This window comes from Octopus bimaculoides, chromosome 5 (genome assembly GCF_046866305.1).
Source record: "Octopus bimaculoides isolate indiv1 chromosome 5, ASM4686630v1, whole genome shotgun sequence".
NCBI lineage: Eukaryota > Metazoa > Mollusca > Cephalopoda > Octopoda > Octopodidae > Octopus > Octopus bimaculoides.
Genome location: NC_142932.1, coordinates 52,424,354 through 52,443,308, shown reverse-complemented (window position 1 = coordinate 52,443,308; position 18,955 = coordinate 52,424,354). Strand labels below are relative to the sequence as shown.

The window sequence follows — 18,955 nt, the reverse complement described above, 5'->3', positions numbered from 1 at the left end:
ACACACACACAGACGTCCATTTCATCTTATGTTGGATTCTGAATGTATGTGTGCGTGCGTACGTGCGTGCGGTGTTCCACAATCGCCATTTATTTCGGTCACTCTTATGAAGATATTCACGTAACTTCTACTTATTATTTTCATTTAATCCCCGTTTTAATTTTCAAAAAATTTCTAAGAACAATGTTCTCACTCTCTACAAGAGGAGACGGGGTAGATATAGATGATCAGTGTTCTACAGTGAAGCATAGACTAGTGCAGGTAGCCAGAGTCAGTGTTGTATTCTGCAACTCTGTTAACTTTATTAAGTATGTTTGCAAATATATAAACAAAGGTTTAGATGCTGCAACATACATTCTTATGCAGAATGGCAGTCAGGAGATTTTAAAATTTTTAAAATTTTACAATTCATGAGAGGCACCATTCATCTGAGTGTCCATTTAGAGAATGGTCAGAGGGCTATCTATACAAAACGTGGGTTATCATTACCCAACAGAGTTCCTTAACTCTCTTGAGCCACCAGGAACTCCTCCACATAAACTTTTTCTTAAAGTAGGAGTCCTAATAATGCTTCTAAAAAATTTAGATTTTCCTAAATTATGCCATGAGACAAGGTTGACTGTAAAAACATTATCAACTAATATGATAGAAGCTACCATCATCACTGGATGTGCGTCTAGGGAAGAGGTTTTCATTCCAAGAATTCCAATCAAACCAACAGACATGTACTTTGAATTCAAACAAACACAATTCTCAGTGCGACTTTGCTTCGCAATGTCTATTAATGAAGCTCAAGGTCAGACTTTCAAATCTACCGGCTTGCACTTAATTGAGCCTTGCTTTTCTCATGGTTAAGTTTATGTTGGTTACTCCAGGGCTGGTAGTTTGTAAGACATATTTGTCTATGCTCCAAACCAGAAAACAAAGAATGTTGTTTACTCAGAAGCTCTTACATAATATACTTCAACAACATGTGATAGAATTTATCTCCCTTCATAAAAGTGGTAAATTTTGTATTTTCGCATTTTATTAGTATTATTATTTTTTGCATTATGAGTTCCGAATTGATTTCCCATTTGGAGAATAAATTGTATCCCAATTGAAGAATAAATGGAATTTAGAATAACAAATGCCTATATAACACTTTGCTTTTTTCTTCCAATATTTAAGCAACAATTTCATTCCCGATTAACGCCGATTGCTTCTGCTAATATATATATATATATATATATATATATATATATATATATATATACGTATGTATGTGTGTGTGTTGTTGTTGTTTTTCGCAATGGTCATTTTTTTTTTTGCCAAATAAACACGCGCACTATGTGTATATATTTTTCTTCACTTACTGTTATTTTATTATTTTAACGCCTGTCCATTGTCTGGAAATATTTCGTCACACATCCGTGGCCTCTTCAGTGACACTTTTCGTTTACATGTGTGTTCTTGCTCCACTTACTCCATTCTGTTCTTCTAAGATGTGTATCCTTAGGTGCGCATGCGTTTGTGTCCTTGTTTGTGTGTATTTGTGTGTGTGTGTGTGTGTGTGTGTGTGTATGTATGTGTATGCTTGCGTGTGTGTCGTAGTTTTTAGCAGCAGTGTGGTCTTCCCCTCAGCCCCATCCTCTCACCCTACTGTGCTGCTGCTGTCCTAAGACCCGAAAAAAATACGATACAGTTCCTGTATGCCTCTGTGTTGTATGTTCACCCACGATGTTGTCATCGTGGTAGTTGCTGTTGTTATTGCCATCGTTGACAACACCGCTGTTGCTAACCGTATTAGTTGTGTTGCTGACATCGTTTTGGCCGTCCATGAAGTGTAATGTGCGAGTGTTTGTGTGTGTGTGGCTTCGCTTCGTATGTATCCATGCTCTTTATATAGTTTTAGTTATTTATTCTATCTATCTCTGTCTTACATTTATCACAGGTATGACAGATATATTTATATATTTATTTATTTATCTATTTATATATATATTTATTTACTTTTTTATTTACAACTATCTCTATTTCTCATAAGTATCACCGGTAAGTGCTTATATGTCTATTATGTGTGTATTACCCTGTATGTTTCTGTGTATTATTTACGTTTTTTTTCTTCTCTTTTCACTCTCTCTCTTCTCATCCCTACTGTCTTTAGTCATATGGTGTGGGGTGGTGGTGAGTGTTACTGTTCCATTCGTGTTCTCTATTTAGGCCCGGTCAGTTTACTGTTATGTGTGTAGCCTCTGTAATCTGTCTACGTGTCGTGTCAGTTCTATGTGTCGATAGCACTTTAACCGCTATGCTATTAATCGAGCCTCCATATTCTGCCTGGGCATGTTAGTAGAGCACTGACGAGTTTTCCCTTCTTTCATCTCTCACCAATGTGCACTTGTACTCTCTCCTATGATGCGTGCAGTCTCTCCAATGTAGGTAGTTGTCATGTTTCTGCACCATTCCTCAGTACATCGTAAGTTATACACTACATTCCTAACCATACAGTTAACCCGTGAGTTCATCCTACATACTACAAAATTGTACTCCGTACAGGGGGACTTATCAAAAGGATGGGTATAGCAGATCAGGGATTTTATAGGGACACCAGGCATTTCTACTATTTTAATCCGTAGATTAGCCTTACTTGTTTTTTTTTCTGAAAAGGTGTGCTTGTTCGCCGCCAGGGGTACCATTAACAAACACGACACTCTGGTATTTCTTGTTGTCATACCAAGTGTTGGCCTTATTTATCTTATTACTGGTCCTTTCTGTGCTGTTCCATGATTTACTCCTGTACAGCTGGCAGATCCCCTTAGCATCATTCTGATATGATGGCGTTGTACTTAGACCTGGCTCCTTTCTACACTCTAATCTTGTCCCTTTGGTTGTAGCCAGAGAACTGCAGGCGGTGGATGAAGTGTTGTATACGCCTTTCCAATTCATAGTGTCGCACATGCGAGACACATTCCCCATCACTCTCATCAAGTCAGCTACAAGAATGTTGAACATGGCGTTGTCCGCGATAACTGTGTTCTTGTGAACAAGGTACTAACAGGCCATGGGTCTGACATAATGGGAGTGAAGGATCTGGACCTTACTATTCTTAGTTTCTAGCCAGAGTTCCGTGTCTAAACAGGTAACTTATAGTTGGGGTGCTTGTTAGGGTAGTCTATCGTTAATTTAATACTACGTTGGATGGAGCTAGCTATTTGCTGGATGCTCTCCATAGTGTTAGCTTCTAGATCATCAGGATTGTCTTGTAGGGGTATTTTGGCTACTATATTCATACCATCCTGATAGCGGGAGTACATGATTAGGTTTATGGAATTTACTATCGCACTCTGAAACACTTTTTCTTTCATTTAATATCTTATTAAGATCATGGTGCTGAAAGTTTTCCACTAAACTTGTTGGTATGGTTACCTGATATTTTTGAAAATTGTATAAGAGTTGCGAAACAAAATAAGATTGTGGACAACTGTTCTAAGCAATCGCTCGACCTACTATAGATAACCAGCATACAAATAATAACAAAAGCAACAGCTACACTATCAATAATAACACCTCCTTCTGTTCTTCTTACAAATATTTTTTACTAGTAAATCAATCAACCTTGTTTTCAAATCATACCCATCGGCGTTTGTCTTTATTATTATTATTATTATTATTATTATTATTATTATTATTATTATTATTATTATTATTATTTGTTATTATTATTATTATGAAGGTTGTGAGCTGGCAGAATCGTTAGCATGCTGGACGTTCAAATTCCGCCGAGGTCAACTTTGCCTTTCATCCTTTCGGGGTCGATAAATTAAGTACCAGTGAAACTCTAGGGTCGATGTAATGGATTCAACCCCTCCCCCAAAATGGCTGCCCTTGTGGCAAAATTTGAAACCATTATTATAATAATGAAGAAGCCGTGATATCTTACAATTTCACGAAGCTCCAGATTTATAAGTGTGAGATTTTATACTATCCGGGTTTACTCACAGAAAGCAAGCACGCAGCTTCTGGTTAATGGACAAACATTTTTCATCGCAATAGTACTGCTTAACTACTATCGTAACTACTTCTTCATGTGTTCTGGCGTTATAATCTGAAAGCTTGCATATTTATGGTTGTCTCAATCCAACGGCTTAAGCACAATCACTGAGAGCAAAACATATGCTCCTCTGCATTTGCCCGTAAGTTCTGCCACTTTGACACGCTACCGCCACCTTCCGAAATTTCCAATCTCTACAAATGGATCTCATAACTAATCCAATTTTAACAGCGTATCCAGTAGTCTGCTTAAAAAAATCTACAAAACATTCTGATCCGTTGTTATTCCCATTCAGCTCGGAACTTCCTTTTGCTTCTGAACCACACGTCTGCTAAATAACTCATTCGACCACTTCGATTGCATTTCCTCTCACCTAATACGGCATAGTATGCAAACACTGTTGTCAAGACGAGGTGCTGCTCGGGTGATCGGTTCTATGAATATTTAACTGTCTGTAACCACGTCTGAAGAAATCCTAAACTCGTATTCCGTTACTTTAAAGCATTTGATTGCCCCAATTAGCTGGTCGTCGCTATAGGGGAAAACGTCTCAACTTCAGCTTGGAAACTTCCAGTTTCAGGCTTTGAATATATTCCTCAACTCACATATAATTGTGTGTGTGTGTGTGTGTGTGTGTGTGTGTGTGTGTGTGTGTGTGTGTGTGTGTGTGTGTGTGTGGTGTGTGTGTGTGTGTGTGTGTGCGTGTGTGTGCTGTGTATGCTGTGTGCGCACACGTGTGTGTGTATGAGCGAGAGAAAGGATTATACATCCACCTGAAGTTTAGTCACTGAATAATAGGTTTGATCATAATATTACTCATTGGTTTCGGGCTTAACCGTCTTATATTACTTTAATAACATGTGAATGTGTTTGTGTGCATGTGTGTGCGCATGTGTGTAATAATACGCACGGTATATATATCGGCGAGAAATTGTTGATAAATCGATGCGTCAAATAAAAGTACATTTAATTATTTATAATCCGAGCAATTTGCGCAGAGATTTATTTTTATCATTCTCAAAGAAAAAAGGGAAAACAAACTATGTCGTATGATGATGCTAAAGGTCACATTCTTCCATGAGCGTATGTGTATGTATAGGTGAGGAGATAAATTTAATGGTAGTGAACTATTTCATTTATCTGTACCAATTTGTATTTGTCACTGACCGATAGTAGTAGTAGTAGTAGTAGTAGTAATGATTGGTGTAGAAAAGGGTATTTGGTCCTAGTAATTGGCTTGACTTAAGTGGTTCCAATTGAGCTGACGGCTTTAGTATGAGAATGGTATGAGAATGGTATACGAAACATTGACTGATAACCCAGAACAGCATAAAAAATACAGCCTTTTTTTCCTTAGAAAGTTATTATTTTGTAAAATACGTCTGAATTTTTCTCGTTGAAACCCAAAACAACTATGAATTATGATCAAAGAAATTCCATTGTAACTATAGACCACAAAAATTATCTAAAACCTATCAACTGCACAATTGCTCAGAAGTAATTGAAACTGTAGTGTTAAAGAACTCATTCATTATATTTATTTGTAACTGTTCCAACGGAGATGTGAAAACACTTTTATATTGCATACTCAATATTTATTTGGCGGTCTGCAGTCATTGAGCTATTTTCTTCGAACAGCAGCCTCATGTTGTACCGTACTGAAGCAGACTCTTTTGAAAATTAATAGAAGGCTTCAGAGTTTGTCTTTATATTTTTTTACTGCCCAAGTTCCTTTTTCTGCCATCTCCCTTTTGAGTGTGTATTTCAGTTGTTTCAATATGGGGCATTGCTTTGTTGAAATAGGAATTTTTCTCTATACTTTAGTGACCTGCTAAGACGATTCGAGATCTTTATTCGTTGTCACCTCAAAATTTTCCTATCTCTGGGAATCATGTTTTTATGTTGGCTTAACATTCTTTCTGGACAAACTTATGCAAGAGTGGATGCGTGATAAGAAGCTTGCTTCCGTGAACAGAAGTGGATGTGGGCCAGCTGTGTTTCCATCCAATTAATGAAAACAAAGAACATTTGAAGAACTCGCCAAAGTAAGTCGGTTTTGTTGCTCAGCTGAGCAATAATTTGTTGTGTATTTTTTTCAGCAGGTTTTTGTTCAGCATTGCGACATTTTCGCTTGCCTTTGGCGGGTTTTTTGTGTTTGTTCGTTTACGAACAAAATTGTATGTTCATTCTCTGTGGTAGGCGGGTTCGCTCCTGCCATAGAGTGAATTTTTTTTTTTTTTTTTGAATTCTATTTATTCATTTGTGAACTTTTCGAACTTCATGAAAAAAAAAAGTGAACAGTGAAGCCACTCTCTTGGAGTGGGATGTTATACCGCCCAAGCAGTGGGTGAGAGAGACGGAGAAGAGGACAGTGGTCTTGCGGACCTATTCGAGGTCACGCAATGCCATTGCCCTTTTCAACAAAGAAACGATAGAGAAGGAGCTGGCGGTTTGTCTGCCAGCGAAGAACTTTTTTGTCTCAAAGGGAGTCAAATTTGCAACGGTGGGGTTGCTCTTTGACCCCCCCGAAGAGGCTGGCACTGCAGCCAGCCAACCACTACAGGGGGGAGGAGATTTTGTTCCTCCCCACTTATTGTGGAAAAAAAAATTGTGAGAGCTTGGGTATGCGGACTTCCCCCAGGTACCGAAGCTGGATGGATCACAGAGGCCATCCGGCGGGGCTTTGGAGAGAGTGGACCCAGGCTACTAAATGTAGACGTGGCTCCCGCGGTTGACTGGGAAGGGTCAAAGGCAACTTTGACCCTATGGACCCCGGTAGCTGTGGGAGATATTGTATTTCCGGACTTCCTAAAGATGGCTGGCTGCTGGTATCCGATGATACTTGAGGGCCGGCAACCTAGGTGTCACCGGTGTCTGGAGCCTGGCCATTTGAAGAAGGATTGCCGCCGGGACACCAAAGTGTCCCAGGAACGGGCACCCGTTGGAGAAAGTAGTCCTGCTCGGCAGGAAGGAAAAAATGAGGAGGCGGTAGCCCCAACAGATAGAGGTAGAAAGAGGAAGGCGGGCATTAATAATAGCCCACCAAAACCTCAAATAGATGTAGAGGTGGAAGAAGGATTGAGTCCCACGGGTAAACCGGAGGACTCCTCCTCTCCCACCGGAAAAAAGAAAAAGAAAAGAAAGAAAAAGGTGCAAACGAATGTTGAACCACAGCCCGTGGGAATTGTGCCGCTGACTGTGGAAATGTCTTTCCCTTCTCCGGAGGAAGAAGAAACGTTAGTCTTCTTCTTTAGAGAGGGGGAGGTAGAAAAAGAATTAGACTAGAGTCTTAGGGGAGAGGCCAAGGCCTGCATACAGGATCCCGAGTGGCCTCCGCAGATAGCTGTGGAGGTCACAACATGGGACGTAGCGCGGAAATTTTTTGATCTCAAAGAAATATTCTTCACGACGCCGGGCAATGCCGACACGCCACTCGAGGAGTGCCTAGAGAGGACGTGGGCGTTAGTGAAAAGAGGTTGCAGATATGGGGAGGCTAAAAGTCCCAGTGAATTATATGAACATTTATAAGAGGTTTGTTGCCTCATATAAAGAGGAAGAACATTTGTGTTGATAATTTGTTTTACAAATTTGACCGACTTGTATTGAACAAAGTTTTAGAGGGGTTAGCAGTCGGCGGGCGCTGGTGCCTCTCCCATTTTCATTCTTTCTTGTGTACTCATCTACATTCATTAATGTCCGCGTTGAGCCCGTAGCTTCTTTGTTTGTTTGTCTTTGTTTGTCCCCTCTATGTAACGCAGTATGGTTCTGGGTTCAGTCCCACTGCGTGGCACCTTGGCCAAGTGTCTTCTACTATAGCCTCAGGCCGACCAAATGTGAGTGGATTTGATAGACGGAAACTGAACGAAGCCCGTCCTGGTAAGTAGCTTGCTTACGAACCACATAGTTCCGGGTTCAGTACCACTTTTTGGCACCTTGGACAAGTGTCTTTTACTATAGCCTCGGGCCGACCAAAGCCTTGTGAGTGTATTTGATAGACGGAAACTGAAAGAAGCTCGTCGTATATATATATATATATATATATATATATATATATATATATATATATATATATATATATATATATATATGTATATGTATGTATGTATGTGCGTCTGTATGTTTGTGTGTCTGTGTTTGTCCCCCCAACATCGCTTGACAATCGATGCTGGTGTGTTTAGGTCCCCGCAACTTAGCGGTTCGGCAAAAGACACCGATAGAATAAGTATTAGGCTTACAAAGAATAAGTCCTGGGGTCGATTAGCTCGACTAAAGGCGGTGCTCCAGCATGGCTACAGTCAAATGACTGAAACAAGTAAAGGAGTATATATATATATATATATATATATATATATATATATATATATATATATATATATATATATAATGTATATATATAATGTATATATATATTTTTGTGTGTGTCTGTGTTTGTACCCCACCATCGCTTGACAACAGGTGCTGGTGTGTTTACGCCCCCCGTAACTTAACGGTTCGGCAAAAGGGCCCAATAGAATAAGTACTAGGCTTAGAAAGAATAACTCCTGGGGTCGATTAGCTCGACTAAAGGCGGTGTCCAGTATGGCCGCAGTCAAGTGACTGAAACCAGTAAAAAAAGAATACAAAATATGTCATGCATGATTGCCATCACAAACAACAACAACAATAACAACAACGACAACAATAATAAAGGAAATGCTAATGATGATGATGATAACTGAAATGTAAAAATTCCTGGGAAATATTGCTTACAACATTTCTAAAGATAGCCCAACAATTACTGCTTTGGTCAGGGTCAAAATACAGGTCTCTTGACATGCTCAACAAACCATGACGTCTAAACCAAACTCCAATCAACTTAAGTAATTTAGTAAAATCACACACTGATTGGTCAGAATACAATCTGCAAAATATTAACATTCTGTAGCCTATACAAAAGTATTTAAAGCACACAGTTTAACCACCTCACCACTGTTAAAAATTGTAAAACATAACTGTCACCACTACTATATGAACCTGAAGATTGCATAGTTTAATGCATGAAAGTACTAGTTCAATCAGAATGGACATTTAATATACTATCATTTCATTATATTATGTTATATCATATTATATTATATTATTATAAGATTGTAAATAAAACGTGACAAAGTTGGAATTTCTTTGAGTAATATATATATATATATATATATATATATATATATATATATGTGTGTGTGTGTGTGTGTGTGTGTGTGTGTGTGTGTGTGTGATAATAATAATAATAATAATAATAATAATAATAATAATAATAATAATAATAATAATAACATAATTAATATATAATTATATGCATATATCCATACATATGTGTACATACCTACGTCTCTATGTATACATACATGCATATGTAGGTACAGGATATCACAAAAACGTTAAACACAATGAGAAATGGAAACATAAAGACAAAAACAGAAAACGAACTTTTTTTCGAACAACAAAAAAAACAACAAACAAACAGAGATACAAGACATGTAACATAAAGAATATTTCCCTTCTTCAGTTGTCCCTGTTCCATCTACTCCGCGTTTCGAAGGCAAGGACAATACGCGACTTCGTTGGAACAGTCCTTCCCGCAAAGCAAATAAAATAAAATTTGGAATTTTTTGCGGAGGGTGAAAGTGTAAACAAGAACAGGACAGTGAGAACAAGACAGTAAAAGACAGTAAATCAAGAACAAACAAAATTATATATTATTTATGTTATTATATGATCGAACGCCACGCATCCGTCTCCAACTAAGTTTTTTATATATATATATATATATATATATATATATATATATATATATATATATATATATATATATATATGTATATTTAATTATATGTATTTATTTTCTCCTATTAAAAATAATTCGGATAAAATAAATGGGTTAATAGATACCAGGGTAGCAAAGATCACAAAATAACTGTGGTGTAACTCCTGTTTGTGAGGCAGAAACTCCATGATATGTTGGGTATTTGAGTATATATAAATTTAAAGAATGGAGTAAACGCATGTTATAACTGCATACTTTTATTCCGACATATGTTTCGAAGAATTACAATTTATGCGATCCATAGGAATCGGCGATGTTAAAAATGTAAACTTCTCCTCAGGGAAATGTATTGGAACCAGCTTAAACGTAAGACATTATAACCGAGTATGAGAACTATAGCTGGATAGGGTTATAACGTAATTCATTTGAAAAAACCGTTGGAGATTAGGACGCTACCAGATAGTACGTTGGACAAGAAAAAAAAAAAAAAAAGAGAAGGAAAATTCAGAGTGTAGAGTTGGGAGTAGATAGGATGATATAAATACACTAAAAAAATTTTGGAGAGGAATGTTATGTAATAAAAAGGCATTATAAATGGGGTTAATCCTGTGTTTCTATGAAAATATTGGGATGAATGTATATAATCATTTATACTTATGTGTATGCGCATATATATACAAACAAACGCACATATACTCCAATAAATACATATGCATATCTATATACACACCTACGTAAAACACACACATATATACATACCTACACACATATATATACATATATCAATATATACACATATATATATACATATATATATATATATATACATATATACACACACATATACACATATATACAAATCCATACGCATATATACATAAATACATACATACACACACATACACATATATATGCATCTACGTACATAAATATATATATATATACACATATACATACATATATATATACATATATATAAATACATACACATATATACATACACACACATATACACACACACACATATATATACATGCATACATACACATATATATACACACATACATACACATACATATACAAACATGCATACATAAACGCTCAACCACACATAAATATATAAAAATACATATATATATATATATATATATATATATATATATACATATATATATATATATATATATATATATATATATATATATATATATATATATACATATATACACACACATACACACATACATACATATATATATATATATATATATATATATATATATATATATATATATATATACACATACATATTCAAAAATACACTCATATATGAATATATATATAAAAAATTGCATAAATATATCTGTGCACAAAAATATACATGCATCCAATCAAGCATATATACATATATACATTTCCCTGAGGAGAAGTTTACATTTTTAACATCGCCGATTCCTATGGATCGCATAAATTGTAATTCTCGAAACATATGTCGGAATAAAAGTATGCAGTTATAACATGCGTTTACTCCATTCTTTAAATTTATATATATATGTATATTTATATTTATATGTATATGATTTAAAGAAAAACCACCATTAAATAATTTAACAAAGAAGAATTAAACTCACACCCCCCAGAAAACAAATATATCACAAAAACCTTATTTAAAAAAAAATCAATAAAATACAAAAAGAATAACTACTTATTCTTTTTTGTATTTTATTGATTTTGTTGAATTGTTTAATCGGGTTTTTCTTTAAATTATATACATATATTTTATATTGGGAAATTTGATTTAGTATTGCTAAATTGAATTTTTCCCTGTAGGTTTTGGAATCTATCCCCTATTATTATTATTATTATTATTATTATTATTATTATTATTATTATTATTATTATTATTATTATTATTATTATTATTATTCTTGTTGTTGTATATATATATACCTGTAGTGGATATATATCATGACACTCCGTCGGTTACGATGGCGAGGGTTCCAGTTGATCCAGTCAACGGAACAGCCTACTCGTGCAATTAACGTACAAGTGGCTGAGCACTCCAAAGACACGAGTACCCTTAACGTAGGTCTCGGGGAGATTCAGCGTGACACAGAGAGTGAGAAGGCTGACCCTTTGAAATACAGGTACAACAGAAACAGGAATAAAGAGTGAGAGAAAACTGTGGTGAAAGTGTACAGCAGGGTTCGCCGCCACCACCTGCCGGAGCCGCGTGGAGCTTGAGGTGTTTTCGCTCAATAAACACTCACAACGCCCAGTCTGGGAATCGAAACAGTGATCCTACGACCGCGAGTCCGCTGCTCAAACCGCGCGGGGCAATGCGCCCATACTATATGTATGCATGTATGCATGTATGTATGTATGTATGCATGTATGCATGTATGTATGTATGTATGTATGCGTGTATGTATGTATGTATGCGTGTATATATGTATGTATGTATGTATGTTTTTCTTTGAGCTTAATTTAAGTTCCTGAGAGAGTTCAAGCCGGTCGCTAACAAAGCAACAAGACATTTTTGAGTTAAAAGATCCCCCGGTGTTTGTAAATATGTGGTTGAGTTGGTGTGTTGCATGTACTGTCGATTCATACTCCCAATTCTATTCCCATAAGAATCTCAGATGGAGAATTTTTAGAATGTCTCGCAAATCTTCACTGTGCCGCTAATAGATTGGATTTGGAGAATCCGCGTCAGTTTCTGATGCTCTTCTTTCCGTCTTTAGGACTTATTTCTAAATCTAGTTCTTATTCTATCGGTCTCCGTGCCGAACCGCTAATCTTACGGTGATGTAAACACACCAACACCGGTTGTCAAGCAATGATGGACACACATACATACACACACACACCACGCACGCAAACACACACATGCATACAAAAGTCTTCATTCAGTTTCCGTCTACTAAATACACTCAAAAAGCTTTGGTCGGCCTGAGGCCATTGTAGAAAACGCTTTCCCAAGGTGTCACACAGTGGGACTGAACCCCGGAGCCATGTGGTTGGGAAGCAAACTTATTACCATACGGCCACACCTGTGCCTTTTTGTATATATTAACACAGTCAAAATAATATATTTGCCAATCCATTCTTTTTCTCTTCATGTATATATGTATGGGGAGCGGGTTTGTACGTGTACATTTCCCAACGCACTTCTCCTCCTCCTCCTTCTTCACCTCAAACATAAAAAAAACCAAATTAAACACTACGTTTTTTACTTAATAATTAAAAAAAAAACTTTCCGCCGTGAGAACACGACTGTGTTAGTTACAAAATGAGTATGAGAGTATGAAAGTTACATCATACAACATTCTTCACTTTATCAGTTTTATGTTGCGTTTGCAAGGCGATAGAAATGGACAAAACAACAGTATTTCAAACCAGATTTTATCGTTTAACCAATGCGAAATTACATTGTTCAAATTCTATTTCACCTGTATATATCTATTTAGTCTTTGTCATCTTTTTAGAGTCGGTAGATGAAATTCCAGCAATACTCTGGAATATATTTTATACGCTAAGACATTTGGTCACCTCCCTCACCTCATGTGCTATGCCTATCGGGCAGTATTGCTTTAAGTTATATGGAACAGTGGAGAGAAACTGTAAACGCCCGGAGAGACGGCTCTTAACTGGTGGCATTTGGCTAGGTTCTGTTCTATGTACAAATCGCACCCAGATTCACTCTATCTTTCTCCGGTCCGATGGTGATAAGTATCGACACGGATCTACCCAATTTTATTTTTAAAGGTAGAATCCCAACCTAACCACAGTATAATGATTCAAGCCAGTAAAAAGTAAATGGAAAACTATTCTAAATAGATTTTCATTTTCGCACACACTTACTCACACTTTTGTATATTAGGATGTTGCAGTTAAATCTATGAAATCTATGAATAACTTTTCCCTGTGTAGGAGGAAAATAGTCTACACTGTTTCTTAATTATTTTCTTCTCAGTTTTTGATGATGACTTGATTAGAATACAATTAAAATGGTATCTTGGTGACGTAGGGATAAATGCTTATATCCATCGGAGAGATTAGCATGTGGGATATGAGGTTTAGCTTTCTCGTTTTTATGAGATTTAATACGAAGAAATGGCGTTCCACAGTTGTAAAAATGAAAACAGGCTACTTGTCAACCTTACCTTTTTTGTGTGCCCTCTACGTCATTTGCACCATTGTATGCTTTGAGAATCCGAACAAGTTCATAATTGGTCTTCAATGGAAACTCTTGTCCAGTGAGATTAATGAAATATTTCCATTTGTAGACTAAAAGGTGTTTCATGCACAGAAGTTCCGGTTCCAAAACTGAGTATTCTCCCCAACGTACAACAATTGAAGGGGAAAGAATATGAACATTTGGAAAACATTTTGCAATTGCTTTCATTGCTTTTAAAGTGCTATTTCTACTTTTTCCATCTACATTTATGCAATAAAAATTTTGTGGACGGTAAATAGCTCTTAAGAGTCTTTCAACTTGTTCAATGTCTTTATACATTAAAATGCTATAAGCCAAAGGAAAATGTAACTCTTCTTTTGTCATATGACTGGTTATGTAACCCATGTTTTGCCTGAAATTATTACAATCTTGAGTCAAATTTATAAAGTAGGAATCCGGCAAATCAACATACTTTATTGCGGTTTGAAGTTCAATACTCTTATTCAATTCATTGATATTACCAAGTGCCACTTTTGAACAATCAATTTTTGTCATGAAAATTTTATTTTCAAACAACCACTTTAAATAAGTTTGGTTATTGATGAAAAACGTATTTGTATTAGGAGTTTTTGTAAGTAATTTCACCCCAGGAACTTTTGACATTTGCTGCTGTTTTACAGTACTGTTCTCTACGCTAAATTTGCTTTTAAAACTATCAGTTTTTATTGCAGAACGTTCATTGGATACAATCAATTTTGTATTCGAAACAGTAGCGGGGTAAACTCTTTTCCCGGGTAAATTAAAATGCGACATCAATGCGTGATCTTGTTCACTATTGATTACATTTCTGAATTGCAATTGAAAAAGGTACATGATGAAGCACATGATGAAGCACATGGTAAGCACACTTAAGAACGCCTTCTTCAAAGAATATCTGCTCCTCATTTTGCAGCAGCAATGCATAACTAAAAAAAAAAAAAAAAATGAATGCATATAATAGAGTGTGGCAATAGATACATAATTGTTGAGACAACATTGAATAATATACATGCCTATCATTTTATCATTCTCTGCAAATTAAAGCAATGATTAACACAGATTTCAATTACAAAGTACGAATATAATTCATAACAATTGTTCAGTTCTCATATTATGAAGAAAAAGCTAATGTCTATTGATCAAAAATAGGAAGTCATTCTAAATGACATTTGCATTGGATGACAATTTCAACATTATCGACGTAAAGCAGATACTATCGGCCCTTCCTAATCCAGCATGTCTGGAATAGTTAGATTAGTATAGTTTACCCAACGCCTAACCACCTTATCCTGCTTTTAAAAAACACTGTAGTTCAGTGTAGAATTTAGTTAGAACACATTAGGATACAGTTACAGTAATATTGGTTTCAAATTTTGGCACAATGCCAGCAATTTCGGGAGAGGGGTAAGTCGATTATGTCGACCTCAGTGCTCAACTCATAGCTATTTCATCGATCTCGAAAAGATGAAAGGCAAAGACGACCTCGGCGGAATTTGAACTCAGAACGTGAAGACGGACAAAATGCCGCTAAGCATTTTGCCCGGAATACTAACGACAGTTACAGTAATATTGATTTTTCGGAAGAAAGTTCACCACTACTGCTTCGAAAAGGAATAGATGCAAGTAACAATTAAACTGTGATACATATCAAGAAATGGAGGCTCTCTGGATTACTATTTTCATTTTGAAATGTGAAGGAAACTTCAAGAAATAGTAATGACGATGGCAGTACATTGTGGAGATTGGAGGTTAATAGCAAAGAATTTTTAAACGCTGACTCGTCTGTTGGATATTTTTGGGAAGAAATCTTTCAAGAAAAGTTGTTTCATATACTTAAGTCTTTCCTAGATAAATTATCTTTCTTTGATTATACAAAGGTTTACTAAACATTCATAGGCTGATCAAGATACTCTCGTGGAATGTCACCAGATGACGTCTATTTTTCGATATAGTCCCTCTAGTCGTTCACACACTTTTTCCATCTATGTTGCAGTGCTTGAATACCTGTTGGTCAAAATCCTCAACAACAGATATGACGTCATCATCATTATGATACTGGTTCCCAGTCAAGTGTGTTTTCATGTTTTCATATTGGGGAACAAATAATAGTCAGATGGGGACAAATCAGAAGAATAGAGAGAGTGATCAACAAGTTCAAAGCCACAGCCACTCACATGCACAGCTGCCATTGAAATCAACCACTTGTGTGCTGAAGCATTGTTCTGAAGAAACAGTTTTCTTGAACGTTTTGTTTTCATAGCCTTTCGTCGCTGTCTCTGCAAGTTAGCGTAGTACTCTCCATTGATGGTGAGGCCTTTTTGAAGATAGTCTATAAGCACAACGCCTTTTACATCCTTACGACCTTGGTCTCCACTGGAATCGGGTGTAGAAGGGTGTTTCCACTGCATGGATTGTCTCATTGTTTCTATCTCAAAGTGATGAAGCCAGCACTCATCCTGGCCGATGAAACGTTCAAGGATACCAGCTGAATCTGCCTTAAACGATGTCAGATTTTGCCGTAATGTGATCAACGTGGTGTGCTTTTGACCAAGTATCAGAAGACGTGGCATCCACGAAGCAGAAACCTTCGTAATTCACGTGATTAGAGAAGAGGGAGAAAGAAAAGTGGGAGAGAGAAAAAGGAGAGTGAAGCGTCCATGACGTGAGGTAGAAGGAATGTAATTGTATTGCTTTCATGTGATTAGTTGAGGGGAAAGAGAGTACAAGAGGGAGAAAGAAAAGAGAGAGAGAGAGGATAAGGTGAAGAGTGAAACAGAAAGAGAGTGAGAGAAAACGAGGACGAAAGTAAAAGGCGGAAAGTAAGAGAAAAGGGGAGAGAGAAGCGTCCATGACGCGTGGTAGGGGGAAAGTAATATTGATTGTAGTTAAAAAAGTTAGTTTAAGGTAGTGATGTAGAGGAGGAGAGTTAAAAATATAATTTGAGCAGAGGGGTGATGTTCTGATGGTGAAGTAAAAGTTCGAGAGATAGAAGGGGGGAGGAGGAGAAAGAAAGATGGTGGTGGTGGTGGTGGTGGTGGTGGTGAGTGAATAGCGAAAGTGTATGTTTTTTAACTGAACTGATTTTTTTTATATCACCTATCACTTAATGTATGCACATGAGTGCAATTCCATAAAATATTCACGCTTATTTACGTGGCAGATATGCACAATTTAACTAAAGGTTGTATCATATGGAGGGCAATTTTTTTATTGTAAAAAAAGAAAAATAAGAGTGAATGTTTATTTTAAGAGTGCTGTCTATAAAATTGCGCCTTTAAAATTGTGCATAAAGTATATAAAGTGTATATATAAAGTGCATTAACTAATCATCGTATTCCAGTTTCTTTCAGTTATCAATGAATAACAAATGAGTGACTATTTTTCCATACAGACACAACACAGGCTACGTTTTCAGGATTTTTAGATAAAGTTTTCAGACATTACCCAATAGGTTTACCATTAATTACGGGAAATATTCACGGGTCCCGCTAGTATTCATTGATTCTTTAACATTAACTTCACCTACCCTAGATGCAGCAGGGATATTAAGATTATGAACGAAAGAAAGTAATTCATGTAAAATTTTCTGTATTAACTTTTTTCTTAAAATCTTATAAAATCATTTCTCGTGTCTTCTTTAAGTGCAAATTCAAACATTAAACCAAATATGATGCTTATTTTCAGTGTGATCACCTCTATAGACTTTCAAAGTGTTAAACTCGCTGAGTCGTTAGAACAGCGAACGAAATGCCTTGCAGAATATTTTCCTCTTTTTGGTGTTTTTCATTCAAATCACGCCGAAGTAAAATTTGCCTTTAATTCCGCTAGAGCTGATAACTGAAGTATAATGTGGCAGATGCATGAAAGCGCATGGCTCCGTGGTTAGATCGTCGGGCCTACAAACACGAGGTCGTGAGTTCAACTTCCGGACGGGGCTGTGTGTAGTGTTCTTGAGCAAAAAAATTTATTTCACGTTCCTCCAGTCAACTCAGCTGTAGACATAGGTTAAGACGTCACTAGAGCCAAGTTTTATCAGCCTTTGCCTTCCGTTTGGATAACATTGGTGTTGTGGAGAGGAAAGGCTGGTATGCATGGGCTACTGGTGATCTTCCATTGGCAACTTTCCCCGAACATGTGCCTTGGAGGGTAACTTTCTAGGTGCAATCCCATGGCCATTCATGACAGAAAAGGGTCTTTACCATTAAGTGTGGCAGACAGATGAAATCGATAGGGCATCGAACGCGATGACTTACAATATTTGTTCTGGTTCTTTGAACTCTGAGTTCAAATCTTGCTGAGGTCTACTTAGGATAACAGAAACTACGCTTTGTCCTGTGTGAGGAATTAAAAAATGTACGGGTATGTAGTAGACAATATTTCCTCAAGAAACTTCTGTACTGACCTGATAAATTTTGCAGCACAGGGCTGTTACATCAAAAACGCTTATAGATTCAAGAGAATGTAATATCCCATTGCCCGGTAATTGCATTAATTACGTTCAGTTAGGTGGGAGTTAGATACTGAAAGCATTTTATACGCGAAGCTCTATTTTCAGATGCATGCAGCAGATGTCTAAAATAACCATTATCTTAAGGCTGTGGTGTAGGCCAACAGAGCCATTTCACAATTGTGTGGATATAATTGACCTAACACCCTCTAAGCGGTGCTCCACAATGATTGAAGTTCCAATGACTAAAATAAGTAAAAGTGTAAAAGTGTAATATTAAAATTCGTTTGCTTTGTTTAGATACCTATATATATATATATATATATATATATATATATATATATATATATATATATATATATATATATATATATATATATATATATATATATATATATATATATATATATATATATATATATATATATATATATATAAGAATATATATATATCAGAATA

General features: G+C 36.3%; 1 protein-coding gene across 3 annotated transcripts in view; it reads right to left on the bottom strand.

Moving 5' to 3' along the window:
* Positions 1 to 18,955, bottom strand: part of LOC106873990 (beta-1,3-galactosyl-O-glycosyl-glycoprotein beta-1,6-N-acetylglucosaminyltransferase) — a 242,758-nt gene that overhangs the window by 37,391 nt on the left and 186,412 nt on the right. For all 3 annotated transcript variants that reach the window (XM_052967795.2, XM_089352264.1, XM_089352265.1), the window contains exon 2: positions 13,997 to 14,975. In XM_052967795.2, the coding sequence (XP_052823755.1) occupies positions 13,997 to 14,973 (977 nt within the window). In that variant the 5' untranslated portion in view covers positions 14,974 to 14,975. The remainder of the gene's footprint in view (positions 1 to 13,996; positions 14,976 to 18,955) is intronic.